At 26.4% G+C, this 17587-nt stretch overlaps 1 protein-coding gene across 3 annotated transcripts in view; it reads left to right on the plus strand.

Moving 5' to 3' along the window:
• LOC107448023 (uncharacterized) overlaps positions 1-17587 on the plus strand; it is a 38138-nt gene that overhangs the window by 9182 nt on the left and 11369 nt on the right. The window contains exons 5-12 of one of the 3 annotated variants that reach the window (XR_015432511.1): positions 3322-7813; positions 8819-8857; positions 9439-9453; positions 9984-13113; positions 14339-14353; positions 14474-14488; positions 15655-15678; positions 16291-16308. Coding sequence is in view for 1 of the 3 variants with exons in the window: in XM_071178597.2 (XP_071034698.2) it covers positions 7702-7813; positions 8819-8857; positions 9439-9453 (166 nt within the window). In the remaining 2 variants the exon portion in view is untranslated. Of the gene's footprint in view, positions 1-3321; positions 7905-8818; positions 8858-9438; positions 9454-9983; positions 13114-14338; positions 14354-14473; positions 14489-15654; positions 15679-16290; positions 16309-17587 lie in introns of those variants that run through there. The other 2 variants (XR_015432510.1, XM_071178597.2) reach the window with 2 other exon arrangements.

Consider the following 17587-nt stretch of genomic DNA (forward strand, 5'->3'; position numbering starts at 1 on the left):
CCTTAAAAAACATCAGTGAAGGATATACCAGGCAAATATATACCTGGCAATGGCACTTGACCTTAAAAAACATCAGTGTCGGGTATACCGAGCAAATGTATACTGGGCAATGGCACTTTACCTTAAAAAATATTAGTGTAGGTATATCGGGCAAATGTATACCGGGTAGTGGCACTGAACCTTAAAAAACATCAGTGTAGGATATACCGGGCAGTAGCACTAAACCTTAAAAAAACATCATTGTAGGATATACCGGGCAAATGTATACCTGGCGGTGGCACTTAACTAGACCTAGTATGACTAGACCTTTGGTAAATGTCCGAAATCTATACTAGGTCTAGTTTGCCATTGCCCGGTATACATTTGCCCGGTAAACCCTACACTGATGTTTTTTAAGGTCAAGTGCCGTTGCCCGGTAAACATTTGCCTAGTTTTAGGCAAGGCATTCTATATAATTCCGGATTTCATACTTTGCCGGTAACATGTACATTATTTAGTTTATATGTTTTAAACTATTATCATTATTGTGAAGTTATTTGTAAATATTTTTATTTTATGTAGGAAAAATTAGAATTTCATTAAATACATTTTTTAAATTATTTCCTCGTGTTAAATTTTTTTTATACATTATTGGATTCTTATTCTTAATGAGTTTATTTTACAATCAAAACATTGTTTTGAAATACGACTCTATTTTAAGCGTAAAACTTTATTCTTCAGAGTGAAGAGAAGCGTTTTGTTCAAAATTTCTTTTCTCATTTTAATGTAATTAATTGAAATTGTAGATGAAATACCAGTTCTCTAAATATCAAGCAATTAGAATATTTTTTATTTTGTTCAGATTTCAAAATTTTCAGATTGTTGAATCACATATCCCACCAAACACATGAAAACCAAAACTCAACCAAAAACATAAACAAATCATAATTTTATTTCTTCACATCTGACAAAAAATGATGTACTAATAAAAAATAAATAACTTGTAAATAATGATAATAATATGAATATAGATCAATTGAATTTCTTATAATAAGCTTTATAAATAAACTTTATGTTAATCTTTTAATTTTATTCAAAATTCGAATTAGTTCATTTTCGAAGCTCAAACAAGGTTTTACGAATAATGCTCTCAAGAGTAAAATAAAGGAAAAAATATTATAAAAAAAATTTTATGTTACATATTTTCTTTATAATTGTTGTTCGAAGAGTGGCCAAAGAGTAAGATAGCGTTAGAAATACTGAAACGATACCAGCGGCATCACTTAAGATTATACGGCAGCAAAGTGGAGCATAACGATTACTGATACCAGTTGTCAAAAAATATTTATATTGAAAGTAAAGTTGTGTTAAGAAATATGCTCAAAATAGAATAGTACTAAGCTATGCTGATATAAATTGCATGGGAGTGATTACATTGCTTCTTTCATCAGAAAAAATAATGTACGGTGCTTAAAAAAAAGAAAACGAATCATTCTGAATAACTGAAGATCAAATGATCGGATCTGCACGTTCTAGGTCTCAATTTTAATGGCTGGAGGGGCTTACCTCAAATATGCTGACTGATAAGTCCAGACGATATTTTAAGTTACGAAAATCAGACACAAAATTATACATTCTTGGAATGACCTTACCTTTCTTCAATGGATTTGGTTCTTTGACCCCCAAAATATAGGGGTTGCTGCAATCTGGGAAATATGGTCCCATAGTGTTGTCAGGAGAGCGATCACCATTTTGGACCCCTTAATGATAATTTTACATTTTGCGTATTTGCGTATTCAACTATACAATTTGTTTGTTTAAGGATAATTCCTTGCAAAAAATGAATTCCAGTAGATATTTATTATTATTTTATTTATAATAGTCGAAAAAAATTTGAATTGTAAGTTATACAATTTTTACATCATTTTAAAGTATGCAATTTTATGCGGCAAAATACAAAATTTGAGCGAAGTCAGTTGAATAGTTTCTGAGAAATTCAATTTTAAATGTCTGACTTTTTTGAAGTTCAATTTCTCAGGAAGTATTTAACCGATTTTGCTAAATTTTGTATTTGTCAGGTAAAATTATATTTTTTAAAATTATACAAAAAAAATGTATTTTTTACAATTCAGAATTTTTTTGATCATTCCTAAATACAATAATAAAAAATAATCAATATTTACTAAAAGTTATTTTCTTTTCTAGAATTATCTTTGGATAAACGGATTTTATAATTGCGCTGAAAACTTTTTTATACGCTTGAAAAGTTCTCGAGATATAGCGAAATACGCAAAAAGTAAAATTAACATTAAGGGGTCAAACTTTTGAGAACTCTCCTGACGGAACTACTGGGGCCATATTTCCCAGATTCCAGCCAGCTACCCCCTTTATTTTTGGGATTAGAATTCATCGAAAACAGGCATATTTATGTATTGAAAGTAGGTTCTTTTTGCCTGATATCTTAAATTAAAATATCGGCTGTACTTTTTAATTATCATATTTGTAGACATCCCCTCGAGTCATTAAGAAAAAGTCCTAGAACGTAAAGATCCAATCATTAGATCAAAAGTTAATCAGTTTTTTTAGCACTGTACAAAGTGCTGTCACAAGATTTGAACATTCAATTACCACTAATCCCTAAATTTGCAGCAACAGTAATTTTACTTTTTTTTTGAAAACTATTGAGGTAGTTTAGCTTAGATCTCAATAGATCCGATATTCATGATAATTGTGGGCAGAAAAAGAATGAACAGCATAATAACTTTTAATGTAATAATCGGATTTTCACTTACTTATCTTTAAATTGCTTCTGATTTTAATTTTAATTGTGAAAACCAATTTGTTCAGGTGATATTTAAATTAAAAGATCCGTCGCAAATTCGTATTTTTTATGAATTAGCATGAATCCTTCGTAATAAAATTAGATTCTTTAAACTTTGAATATGAAAGGTGACGGATTCGGGAAAATATGGTCCTAATTGTTAAGCCAAGCGAGGGGTCAAAACTGAACACCCTTCAACGTTAATTGCATTTTTCGTTATTTTAATTTTTTTATATTAGTTATTTGGTGTTTAATTGTCTAAAATTAAAAAAATATTGCATTATAAGTCATAAAAGGTTTTACCAAGTTTTAAGCAACATAATCCAAATAGTACTTGAGAAACTAGTAAATAAGAAAAATAAATGGTTTAAGGAAAAGAAGCAACATATCAATTCAATTGGATACCATTATAAATCAGAAAATTCTATAATTCTTCACATCTATGAATATTATTCTTCATTTATGTTATATTTTGCAAAATATACCTCTTTTTTTAAACTCAAATATTTATTGTTTCACAGTTGGACCAGTTGGTAAGATTTTAAATTCTTTACAAAAGAGCAATTTAAAGATCTAGTTTCTTTCGTACAGATATGTAAATCCCGTTAACTTGAAGCACTAGTTAACTTTGAAATGACATATTACTATAAAAAATCCCGTTAACTTTAAAATTAAATATTTTAGAACAGAGAGGTCAAATAGATTTTTAGAATTTCATTTTTAGACTCATAATCAGCCTTTCTATTTCTTTAAAGAAGTTTAAAATTTAAAAAAAAATTCAACTTCGACAACTAAATTGTATTAAAAAACGTGCTTCTAGTACAAATAGTGGATTTAATTAGGAAGAAATAGATCATAGAATCGAATTTTTGCAATTGTTTAGTCAATGATGACCAATTTAAAAGGAATTTCGCACTCTTTAACCATTTTTTATATATAGTATAAAATAATTATTTTGATAATTTTTAATAAATTTGAGATAACATCATAAGCAACATTATTATGCACTGTTGGAATAAACAATATTGTAATAGATTTAATAACATGCACATGCATATATTTTTTAATTCAATTTAGCTACCTTAAAATTGGTTATAAAGTATCGTAAAAAAGTATTATTAAGTATAATTTTTATCTTGCACCTATAAATGAAGATATTCAGAAAATTATAAAATAATTAATAGGAATAAAAAAATATATTATGTCAGCTATAGATTTTGGTATAAAGTTGGTATTTTATACCAAACATTTTAAACTTGTCACTATCAAAAAATTTTTTTTCTCGAAGAAGAAGTGTACTTCTGCTTTTAAAAGAACAATGAACTATTTTTACAATATATATAGTTGTGTGTTTTTACAAAGTTTCCCATCATGCCAATTGGTCTATGCACTTCTTAAATTTATAAGTTTTTTCGATATTAATAAAGTAGTTTCTCGGTGAAACTCTTATATTAGTCTTTAGCTCAAAATGGACGTTTGTCAAAAAGGACATATCTTGTGATGAGCTTTTCAAAAAGATATTATGATATAATATATCATAATTTGCGTTTTGTCACAAAGTATATCATAATAGCTAAAAATTTGAGTTTAATTAGGATTGCATGTGTGTTTAAAAAACTAGACAAAAATTGATTTACGTTTTTTTAGAATGGATTTTATTTAATATGGCATCTTAAAAAATGGGACATCTAAAAATGTGGGTTTAAGGAAAATACAGATTACAGATCAAGCGTTTATTCAGTTATTTAAGTTACTGTTATGGCTATAGTATTTTTAAAAAAAATATTTAGTGAATCAAAATAAGTTTTCAATATGGAAACGCCTTTAGGCATACCCTTAAGGTTAGTTTTAAAGGCAAGAATGTTAGATTTATTTTTTGATCACCTACCATGAGCAAGTTTTCTTAAATTAAGTTTCTTAAGTTTAGTAATTTTTAAGCAATCTTTACCATACGCAATCTTTATCTTACGCAATCTTTACTTTACCTATCCTTTTTTTCTTCCTACTTAGCAATTTAATAGAGGGCGTTGCTTTCTTTTATTCCAAATGTTTCTTTTACAATGAGTTAATTTCATGAAATTGCTGTTTGACCAGTTTACTGTGAGTTTTTGTATTTTCATTTTTGTATTATATTCTCAAGATTTTGTATGAAATTTCTCATCTAAATTGATTTCATGTATTTCTTGTATTTTTCCTGGACTTTGGCAAAACCTGAGGGATACTGAGGGAGTAAAGTTTGACATTTGTCTGGCTCTATCAATAGAAAAGATTTTGTTCTATGGCTTCTGGAGCTGGTACCCCCTGAAGACGTTGGCTTCGGTGGCCATATTTTTTCCCCATTGTTTTCTTTTTTCTTTATTGCTTCAATTAAAGGCAAGAATTTCAGATTTATTTTTTGATCGTCGACCGTGAGCAAGTTTTTCTTAAATTTCATGTTTTGTAATGATTTGATACACATCTTTTTAAAGAGTAATGCATGCCATAAAAATTTGAATGCATCATTTAACACCATAAATAAACCTTTTATATTTTATCCAGTTTCTATAACTCGTATTTTAGCTGTGATTAAAAAACATTAGCAACGATTTATAGTTTTTACCTTAAACTATTTTGTCAACTAAATAATTCTTTTCTCTTCATTCAGATGAAGCAATTGATCCATGTGAGTATAAAACTATTGTAAACTGAATTCTATAAAGACTACTGTATTAAATATTCTCTGCGGCTATTTGAAATCATTCGATCATTTCCATATTAATTTAAAATTTGTTTTTTAAAGTAGTCCGCTGAGAACATTTGAACTGAATTTTAATTTCTCGAATACTATATTTATATTTATTATTATTTATAATTAAGATGTGCATTTTCTTTACAATCAACTTAGAAATATGCAAATTATATCATTTATATTAAAAATATCGAAAGCAAATTAGATAAACAAGGAAGTTCATTAGTTAAACAAGAAGTATCCGGTCTGACTCGTAATGGAGCCATTGTTAACAGAGTCATATGATTTTTGGATAGTAGAAACTTTCAAATGATAATTGTCAAAATTTCATGACATTCTGATTATTAGTGTAGAGATTTCAAGCGGTTTTAGTGACCACAGTTTCGTAATTTTTGAAACATTGGTTGAAAAGAATTTCGTGTATTGATTAAGTATCAATGTTTTTTGATGAGGAAACGATCTATTGAAGTGAAACAGTGGTTTGATAAGCATTATGGAAACTCTGCACCAAGGAAGTCAACTATGATTGACTGGTATGCTGAATTTAAAAGTGTTCGTGATGAAACTGAAGATACTAAACGCTCTGGTCATCTGAAATCAACAGTTGTTCCAGAAAACATCAAGAAAGTTCATAAAATAGCGAGTTGCTTTTGAAATTGACTCCGTGTTCACTCACATCGGACCAAAAAAGGAACGTGTTGAAATTTCAGAACACGTTTTGGAACTGTTAATGTGGGATAAAAAAATTTTCTCGTGTCGTTATGTGATAATAGACAAAACATGGATCCACAACTACACTCCTGAATTAAAAAGATTTTCAGCTGAGTGGACAGCAGTCGGTAAAGTTGAAAAGATCGACTGAAAAATCGAAAGTCAGCCAGCCAGAAAGATTACGGTTTCCATTTTTTTGGACGCGCACTTTATTTTGTTATTGACAATTTTGAAAAAGATAAAACTATTGATAGCGAATATTGCATGAATTAAGGGATCGACTGAGTGAGCAAATCAAGAAAACAAGAGCCTCACATGTAAATAGAAAAAAAGTTCTATTTTACCAAGAAAATGCCTTTTGTCACAAGTCGATGCGAGCGATCTTTAAATTGAAAACATTACGCTTTGAATTACTTCCCCACCTACCATTCATTACCCACCTACCATACCTTAAATTCATTAATACATATCACTCATACATTCAATTATGATTCATATTCAATCATAATTCATAAATTCATTTATACATATCACTCATACATTCAGTTATAATTCATATTTCATAAGCTCATATGACGAAAAATTTTGAACTTGGTTATCTTAGCACTTTTCCAAATTTGAGTTCGGTTCAAATTTTGATTTTGGTTCAAAATTTGATTTTGGCAATCGCGAACTTTTTATCGCAAAGTTCATTTTTACCGGAACCTGTTACGGAACAAAAAAATCTGATATACTATAATTTTTACACTAATAATTTCCACAAAATTGATGAATCAATCTAATTAAATTATTATTGTGAAATTTATTATTTACTTCCCAAAGTAACGTTAATTTATATCATAATTGGATCCGGAAATGCTTACAGTGCATACATAATTAAATATTTATTTTATTAATGTTTGGGTTTCATAATCTTTTGACACCCATCTCTCCTATTTTCTTGATTTTTATCGAAAGCAAAATAATAATTTTTATAATAATCAAAACAATAATATTGAGTAAATTTTCAAGAACTAAATGATTCGAAAACGCATGAAGTAGCATTATTATCCAAAAATATTCAAAAAAATATATATCCAATTGGCAACTTTGATTTTTAATTAGGTCTGTTTAAGATGCATTTTCATGTAATCATTTCCTTTTAAAGAATAGTAGCTGTTTAAACAAAACTTTTACAACAACTACATTTAGTTATTTTGAGTCCATTAGAAAATAAAAACAATGATTTTGAAATAATATGTAGCTGTTTAAAGAATAGTAGCTGTTTAAACAAAACTTTTACAATAACTACATTTAGTTATTTTGAGTCCATTAGAAAATAAAAACAATGATTTTGAAATAGTATGGCGTTTAATGTAACTTAGACACGTGTTGTACCAGACTTCAATGTCTATAAAATATCACAACTTAGCTTTTAAATACACATGAAAACATAATTTATAAATTGTTCAACTTAGATGCAATGCACAGCTGCATGCAAGACTGGAGTTTTCCGTTATATGTCACATCTCACCTAATTATATTTTGCTCCATTCCTTTGAATAAAGATTTGAATGGATTCCGGCAATTTGAAGGTTTAGTAGAAGGACAAAGCAGTAGAATTGATCGAGTTCAATTTTTTTTAATGAAATGGCCATATTTTTACTTTAAAAAAATAAGAAAAATGTAAATTATTCCATTAAGTACTTTTAACTTTATCCCTTTAGTACTTTTGGTTCTAAAGAAGTAAAGGTCAAAGAGGTATCTTTAACCTTTATTTCTATGCGCTACTATGAACTCTATGTGCTAGAGCAGAATCCTACTGAAAGATCTAATTTTTTGTTTACCAAAGAAGTACCAACAAAAAATATCTTCCAAATAAATTTGTGATATGTTACAATAAAAGTATTCGTCCAAGCTATTTTTTATTAAAGAGATAAATAAGTTAAATAATACAATGTAGTCTGAATTGAAATAATCGTTACTTTCCTCAATTAATTTCTTCTCTAACTGATGCATATTTTCATATTTACTCTTGAAATGTTTAATTTCTTGTTGTTAAATATTTCAATCATTTTTACGGCTTTTTTGATGATAAAGAAAAAATGCTAGCATTTTAATTTAATAAAAATTGTACCAGAAATATAAATGCCTTGAACTATGAAATTTAAAGTTTTGATTAAAGGCTCAGAACATTTTAAATTCTATCGATGATTTTGATTTTTAAAAAAAAAATAGGTTTACAGTTTAATTTATGGGGAAATGTAAATTAATTTAAATTTAGAATTATTAAAACTACATTTCGAAAATTTAATAATGAATAAAAAGCGTCATTATTCTCCTTTTAGATGCTAAAGACAGTAAGTAATTCCAGAAAACTTAACTAATGTTAGTTGATTTTATGTGAAAAAACTATATACATTAAATATTATAAACATCATATATTAAAAAATATTATACATTAAAAAATAATGTATATACATATTTTATAGTTATTTTATGTCACAACGATATGAATAAGAAATTCGCTTTTCAAATTATTCATAATTTAGTATGTTTTATTTCTTAATACTAATATTATATTTTTTTTCTTGCCACAGACGTAATACTTCCGAAAATCTTTACAGACCTGATAGTGTGTAAGTATCTATGTGTTTACCAAAAGTTCTTTTTCTTTATATATAATTTAACAGCATAAATGGACTCTTTTGAATTTTATCATATTAAGTGCCTATTTCAAGTTTTACTTAAAATAAGGAAAAAAAAATTACTGATATTTGCAAAATAATTGACTAAAATTTTTCTTACATAATACTACTAAACGAAATTAACATTAAATTCTTAATCAAACTAATTAATAAAAGTATTAGATAATATTAATTTTATTCTTAGTCAATGATTTCTTATAAATTTTTAATATATGAGAATAGTTTTATAAATTTAACAATGTATGAGACACAAAATACAACATAAGAAGATAGACAATATGAAATTAAAGATGTAACGCATGCAATTGTTTTTCGAAAACCAAAATGATTTTTATTTATTAGAACTGATTTAAAGGTTTTTGAGAAGTTTATGTCATCCTGTTCATAGGAAATCTATTATTAAAATACAGAACTTAAAAACATATTAGAAATATTCGTTTTCCATGTCTCTAAATAATATTTTTACACTTTCTTAGAATGCATATTTGTAACTGTTTTTTTTTCTGTTTCAGCTCGTTCTGGCGGAGGTAACTTTTAGAATTTATTTACAATAATTCAATGCATAAAATTTGAGTAGAGCCTTGATTATCCGAAATATTTGAGACCGGACTTTCATTGGATAATTTAAATATTCGAAGTATAAATGTAAAAGCTTCTTCAAATTTAATTTTTTAAATAAGCTATCAAAGGAGTTTTAAAAAAAATGTGCTCGATAGCATTCAATTTTAATAACAAAAGCAGTGCAAATTCCTCCAACGGACCAAAAATTCATCAGTTACTCTCATCTAATGATAAATCCTATGTAATACGGTAAAAAGTGCATTTTATGATTTCGATAGCTTCATCCAAAGGAAGAATATTATTGATATTATTAAAGTATTATTATTAGGAATATTATTGATAATGAAAATTGAAAACCGAATGTATGAGTACTGTACTATAAGTTTGAAATTAATTAACTTGACACGCATATTTACAAGAAAATAATTGTAAGTAAATCAAGAATTTGTTTAATTCATTATGTGTTCTCATTCTTTGAATTTTTTTTAAATTTTAGAGTACTTTGATTCAAGTAAGATATCATTCTTAATTATAAAGTAATGTGTGAGTAAGCTGAAATATGATTATAAGTAAAAAAAAATTGTTTATTATTTTAAAATGAATATTGCAAAAACACACACACTGTTTTGATGCTTATAATTCAAGAATGCAGAATAAAAGCTAATATCACAAATAAATTTAAATGGAGAAAGGTAAATCTAGGAGAGATAGTGTAAGTTGTAATTTCATGCAGATGCATAAAAAACTTTACATTAATACCATGTAATCGTAGGGGTTATTAATATCAATTAATTTTATCAATGAGCACAGTTACATCTATCGCTTAAGGACTTATAGTGCAAAATAACTTTTTTGGTTTTGTTAGAGGTATTATTTTCAATTAAAGCCTAATAAAAATTTTAATGAAAAATATAATTAACATTAATTATGGATATTATAGCAAGAATAAACATTCAAATTTTTTTCATACTATTTTATTCATTTTTGTACTCATTTTCTTTACTTTCTAAATTTCTAAATTCTAAATCACCTTACTAAATTTTAGTACGGTAAAGTTAGGTAATTAAATCTGTGTAATAAATTTTTAACCTGGGTAATACATTTTTGAAATTAGTATGCGAGAATATGTTAAAGTAAATCAAAAAATGCAGCAGATTTATAGTAGTAAGCTGTGAGAAATTCAAAACTATTATGTTTTCTTCTTTGCTTGATAAAGGTTTAGTGTAACGGATTTGTACGCTTATTTTCTAATTAAAAATAGTGTTAAATACATTAAAAAAATCTAATGAAAATTAAAAAATTACCATTAAAAATATGGTCATTAATGTATTAATAAGTTCACCTCTTACTAAATTAGATAATTCCAGAGAAAATACTAAACAAAAGTTGGGTATTTGATTTTTGGAAGCATTCGGGAGCATTCTTTAATATGGGTGAATTTTTTTTAAATAATGAAAAAATAGTTCATAATCATGCCCATCAGACCAATATACATTATTTATATCACAATTATTTTAAAAGCAATTTAGGTATTAAGTTTTTAAAAGATTTCTTTCAAGGATCGTTAGATTCGCATGATAAGTATATTCTATTAGAATATTTACTAGATATATTCAGTATTTTAAGAAAAAAATATATATCTCATTAATTTTGTTTGAATTGCACCTTACTTGAAAATGAATGCTGCATCAAGGAATGGAAAAGTTTTCTTAAAGATTAAAATGGAATAAATCACACTTTTTTTACTGTTTTTTAGCTTAAGTTTTAATAACTTTGAACGACATTTTATTAACTAAAACTATGCATTGTACAAGAAAAGAGTTAAGACACATGATTTTGATTTCCTTTTTTTATTATAGGTTCTTCTTTTGGTTAGTAATATTACAACGTTTTTTATTTGCTTCATAATCAACTTTTTTCTTGTAATTTTATATTGTTTCGATTAAGTTTTGTGTAAATAAAAAAAAAAAGGAAATTTTCTTTTAATTAAAGTGACACATTTAGTAAAATATATTGTCTTAAAGAACAGGTTTCTTCTTTCAGTCATCTAATCCATATAAAAAAAACTTAGTTTCGTGCTTAAAAAAGAAAATAATTATTTTAGGATGAAATCAGAGAAAAAAAATTAAAAAAAAAAGCTTATTATACCTTCTCATTATCTTCAGAGAACAATAGTAAATGTTGACTATTTTGTATAGTAAATGTTGAAATATTTGAGTGTTATACTTGAAACTATAACTTATAAATAATGTGACAAGCTAATAATAAATATGTGGATTTTTCTATGAGAAATAATTGTACTTGGATTCTGATAGTTTCAGAGGTAGCTATGATACATTAATCCCGAATCGTTGATAAATTTCGATGGATGTTGTCTAGTGAGAGGCCGTGAGAGCTGTATTAAGATCCCCGAACTTGGAGCTCTAGTCTTGAGAGCTGTATTTAAATAATGGTTATGTACGTGGTCTCTCCTGCATTGCAATTAACAGTCCAGTGTGTACGAGCCCTGTTGTGTGTGATCAAGACTGAGTGGCAATGCCCCAAGAAGAACGATGTCGCAGTCACAACTAACAAGTAAATTGTTCACTGTGTCCCATCCATTAAAGTCGGCATGTTCATATCGAAGTGGGCGTTTCTGTTGAGGTTGGCTTGTTTAGATCCTGTTCGGGTCACCAATGTAGGGCTAGGCTACCGACATTTCAACCGTCATCTATCAAGATGCACCTCAACATAGAATCGAGTTAACATATCTTATATACTAGTGAATTGGAATTGAAAAATTGTAGTGGTAGCTACTCTACAATCTAAAATAAAAAACAATTTTGTTAAAATCAACTTATCTCATTTATATTTTTAGTTAAAATGTTTGAATTATTTTAGAAGATTAATAACAAAATATTTACATATTCCCTTATAGATATTTATAATGGTAAGTGTGCACACATATTAAAATTTTTTAAAATTTAAAATTGTATTTTCTTGCAAATACAATTTTAAATTTTTAAAATTAAAATTTAAAATTGTATTTGCAAGAAAATGGTTAGTCAAAATAAAGTTTACGGAGTCATTGTGATTTCTATACTTTACTGAGAATTTCTATATTCGTACTTTTTCGTTATTTTTGAATATTTCGTGCATTCATTTAATTAATGTTCTTTACTCGCTTTAATATAATGTATCATATTTATTTATAGAAAATGCATTTTAATATTCATAGTATATTTTTTAAATCAGTCAATAGAATACATTTTCCACATTTTTCCGAATAATAGAATGTCTTTTACTTCTTGGTTACTACATACAATTTGTTTTGAGAGGGTATGAAGAATATTGCAAGATCAGAGATATTCTGGATAGTGAATGAAAGTACAAAATATTACGGAACTGATATTTTCTACGTCATATTGATACGCTATATACGCTTCTACGCTATATAGCTTCTGTATAGCTACGTATCTAAAATTAAAATTTTTCTTTTAAGAATATAGTTATGAGATTGGATTTAATTTAACTCTTTTATTTATTTTTTTGCCCTAAATGCAAAACTGAATAAATGGTTTTTTAACTGTGAAAAATAATTTGTTGAAATTTCATTCTCTCTAAAACAGATTTAGTCTACGGACCAGGTAAGAAATCATTATTTTATGTTCCTCTCAGTTTATTGTTGAATTTACATAAAATTAATCCACTGTTAATTCCCAATTAGTTCACAATAAAAAAATAATTAATATTATCGAATTGTTTTCGTTATTACTTAATAAAAATATGCATAGATACTGTGAAAATTTATAGATAATTATTATCTGTATATTTTAATATTGACAAATAGTTATAATAATGCAAAGTATATAAAATTATTGAATAAAATATTTTATTATTCATTTTGTTAATGATATAATTTGAGTTCTTCTGGATTAATTCTGTCTCTGACACTATTATTTCCTTGTTGTTTAAAGCACTGAAAGTAGTACTTCTGAAATAAATTCTATTTTTTTAAATTATTTTAATTATTTATTTGTCTAACCCAAGAGACCAGGCTGCCTAGTCAAATATTTAGACAGACTAGGAAACTTAAAAAAATTTGGAATTAAACTATGGTTCTATGTTTAATTTTTTATCAGACATGAGGTCCTTGTAATCCAAAACGAAGCCTTATCATGACCAAGCACTAAGTTTTTTTTTCATGCCTTTTTTTACTAATTGCAATGTTAGGAATGTCACAAAAGTTGGATCCTTCTTATACGCTGTTCAGTAGCACAGAGTCCTTTTGAACAATTTTCATTATAAGATGAAAGCGTCACTTTCGAAGCGCTAAATAATTTAGGTGTATCACGAAAAAAAAGCTATCATTAAGATTACTGATAAAAATTTGATAATGATGAAAAAATTTGTTATTATAACCTATTATTTAATATTTTTTTTGTAAAATGGAAACATTTTAGATCTTTCGAAATGAGTCAAATTTTGAATTTTTATACGCAAAACATTAATACAAATTTCGGTTTTCAAGTTGAAAAATTCAATGTTTACAGAAGAATTCTAATGCATGAATATTAGCAATTAAAGGTAGAATTACTAATATCAGAGTCTGAAATTTCATGATCAGCATGGTTTAAGTCACCCCAGTTTCACAAAAGTAACCCAAAGCTATGTTTCTGTTTGTGGAAATCTGCGTTTTTAACTATTTTATAAAGTGCACAAGGATTTCTAAGCTTTCAATATAAATAATTGAAAAATAAACGTTTCTGCACCAGTCCGTTGTTTAGAAGATATTTTAGCTATCTACTCAATACTCTCTCTCATTTTGTTTTTGCTAAAGTTTCAAACTAAATTCTTGTTTCTATGTTACAGATTTTATCTACAATGGTATGATACTTTTATTAAATTTAAGAAAAAGGACTTCTCTTTTTTCAGAAAAAATAAATTGATACATATGTGTTTAGCATGAATATTTTTATTTTTAAATTTGAAACGCTTGTATTTTAGCCCCATTCTTTCGAGGTAAGTATTGATAACGTCACATGGTATTTACGTAGAACGATTACATTGATTTTGAACAAATGGCTTTAATACTATTTAGTTGAATGTTATATAACCTCTTTTATACGCTTTAAAACGTAATTTTGCAAATATGCATACATTTTAAATTTAAGCATTTTTTATTACAATAAAATTGTAATATTTTAAAATGCACTCCATGAATTAAACCTATGCAACGTAGTAATAAACTACGTTATATAGCTTTGCTATGAATAAAGAAATATAAGAATGGTGAAAAATAAGGTGAAAAATAAGAACTAATATAAGGTGAAAAATAAGAACTAAAAAACATCGATAAAATTAATATAAATAACATTTGATAAAACATTTGATAAAACTAATATAAATAAAAATATAAGTATTTGCGAATTCTCATTGTTAAACATTTACACTAAAATTACGTAGATTGAGATACGTACTTACATTTAAAATTCTTGTTCTTACCATAGTTAAAAATTTTAATTAATAATGGAAAATAATAAAATCAAAATTATGCTTCATAAACAAAATAAAAGTATAAGTACAATAAATAAACTATAACAATCACTAAGAGTGAAACAAATGAAAAATTTCCTTACCAAGTATTCTTATTTCCAAAAATAATATGAAATTCTTCTTAAAAAGTTAATGACGGGAAACATAACTCAAAGCAGACTAAACTTACGATGACTTAGAAGGAAGCAGATTTTGTTTAACATCAACTGGGTTGTAGAATATAATTAAGGTAAAATTGTTTTTATATTATCTCACCTACATCAAGTTTAGGTTTTCAGTTGTTATATTCCACAAAGTTTTATCATTATGATACGTAACTAAATGTATTTAAGTTAAAAATTTACCTAAATTCTTTAAATTTTTGATGATTTATAAGAAAATTAAAAATTCTCTTTAAAATCTCATTTGATATCTTTTCTTCAATCGTGATTTAAATTCCTATTATTATTTTCTTCATCGAAACAGCTCTTAAACGCTGGAACATTTATTGTAATTTTTTTAAATAAGTGCGTTAACTTTAAGCCAGGTATACATTTAAACAATCCAACACTTTAAAAAATTTAAACCTACTAACCTCTTTTGATAAAACGTTACTTTTTAAGTTAATTCCCTGAATAATTTATATTTTATAGGTAGAAGAAACCCATTTGGTCCAAGTAAGTTTTGCAAAATTAACTCTCAGAATAAAAAATTAATCGCCCTTAGAGAGATCTGTGAAATTCAAGTCAATATGTCAAGTAATGAATTAGAAAAATGGATTAGAAAAAGAACACTAAAAAAACTATGTTTATTTTTACATTCTAAATGATGACGCATTGCCATTTACTTTACGTCATCAAAAGGAGTTAACTACGGATACTTCAATTTTCCAGATAAAAATAGCAACATGTATTGAACTGATAGAATATCAGACCGGTTAAGAACTCTCATAAGTTCGTATTTAAATTACCTACCTTGAATCTGTGGGGCATATTTAAACAGCTGTTAAACGCTGAAATCAGCTTTCTCGCAATTTAATAGATTTGCATGATTAAATCCACAGAGAAGGAATTATATTGGATGCGACCTGCCTGCGAAACTTAGGATAACCTTTTTAACGAATCCAGACCAGCAAAATTATCGAGCTCTGAGACGCATTTGCGTGGAATTAAATTTACCTTTTCATGTAACTTATAGGGGTTACTAATTTTTTTATTCAGCGATGTTTTCATACGTATATGTTTTTGTAAGATTAGTTCATGATAAAAATATTTAATTTTCGTTCACAGTGTTTCCCTTTGCTGCAGGTAAAGCATTATGGAATTTATTTTGCTACATATCATCTCAAAGCTAATTATTTTATTTTAAACGTAAAAAAATATTGCATTTTTTAAGGAATTTGCATTTGTTAAAAATCACTTGATTACCCTAATTATATACTGCTAATATGAAATTAGATGAAACTGACGCAGATAAATTATATTGGTACTACGAATGCTGTTCATTTTATAATACATACAAATAAAATTCAGGGTTGAAAATAAACTCTTGCGAATTATATCAGGAGAGTTTAATAAAAAATTAAAGACGAAATTTGAATCCATAATAAAAATAGAGTACTTATCATTCTTAAATTTCGAAGGATTTGGCATGAAACTTTGTTTTTAATAAAGCGGTTTGAAGTAAAAGATATGAAATACCTTCCCTTCATTATAATAAATAATCAAATAAAAGCAAAATAAGATAAAGAAACACACCTTCAGTTCAATTCAAATTAGAATAATGAAGCTTCTTTTAATTGGAATGCAATAACATTCTTTAAAATTATGTTTTAAGTTAATCTAATTTCTTTGATGAAATTTGTAGATCCAATTATTTATTTATAAAATTTAATGCATTTTCTAAACCAAATTTTTGATTAAAAATCTTCAATACGATATCCTTCATGAACACGTAATTTTATCCAATACTTTTGAGAGTAATTCACCATTTACTCTTAATTTGTTGTCGAATACTTATATTAAGATATATTACTAATAGTACTTGTTACATGAAAACAGTTTCAATTTGCAATTTAATTACAATATGATGGTTTATTTTAGCTTGCGAACAACGTGTGTGAAATATAAGAAATTTATATCTACAATTCAGAAATTTCATTAGTTTTTAGACTGATTTTTAATGTGGATAGACACATTCTAGAATTGATAATTTTATTATCAGTAATTTAATGATATTTTACACATTACATATATTTCAGATTTGAAATGCCATTATATTTTTATTGTATTACAATTAGATTGAAATTCAATTGTATCTAAAAAATATCCTTTTAGTGATTTCTCGCTTAAATGATCTACAACTATTAAGCATGTAATAATATCTATTCTACTATTCTTAAAATTGAAGAGTGTCTGTTTTTGTATTATTTCTATTTTTCTATTTAAATTAAAAATACAATTGTTTTTGAATTGGAAAGAAAATTATTCTCAATTAAAAATTGCATTTGAATCAACCTAATCAGTTTATGTTTCAACCCTAAATTTTACAGGTTGATTTCTGAATTCCATCATTATATTGCATCAC

Source organism: Parasteatoda tepidariorum, chromosome 3 (genome assembly GCF_982258835.1).
Source record: "Parasteatoda tepidariorum strain Cologne lab strain chromosome 3, Ptep-v5.0, whole genome shotgun sequence".
Classification (NCBI taxonomy): Eukaryota; Metazoa; Arthropoda; class Arachnida; order Araneae; family Theridiidae; genus Parasteatoda; species Parasteatoda tepidariorum.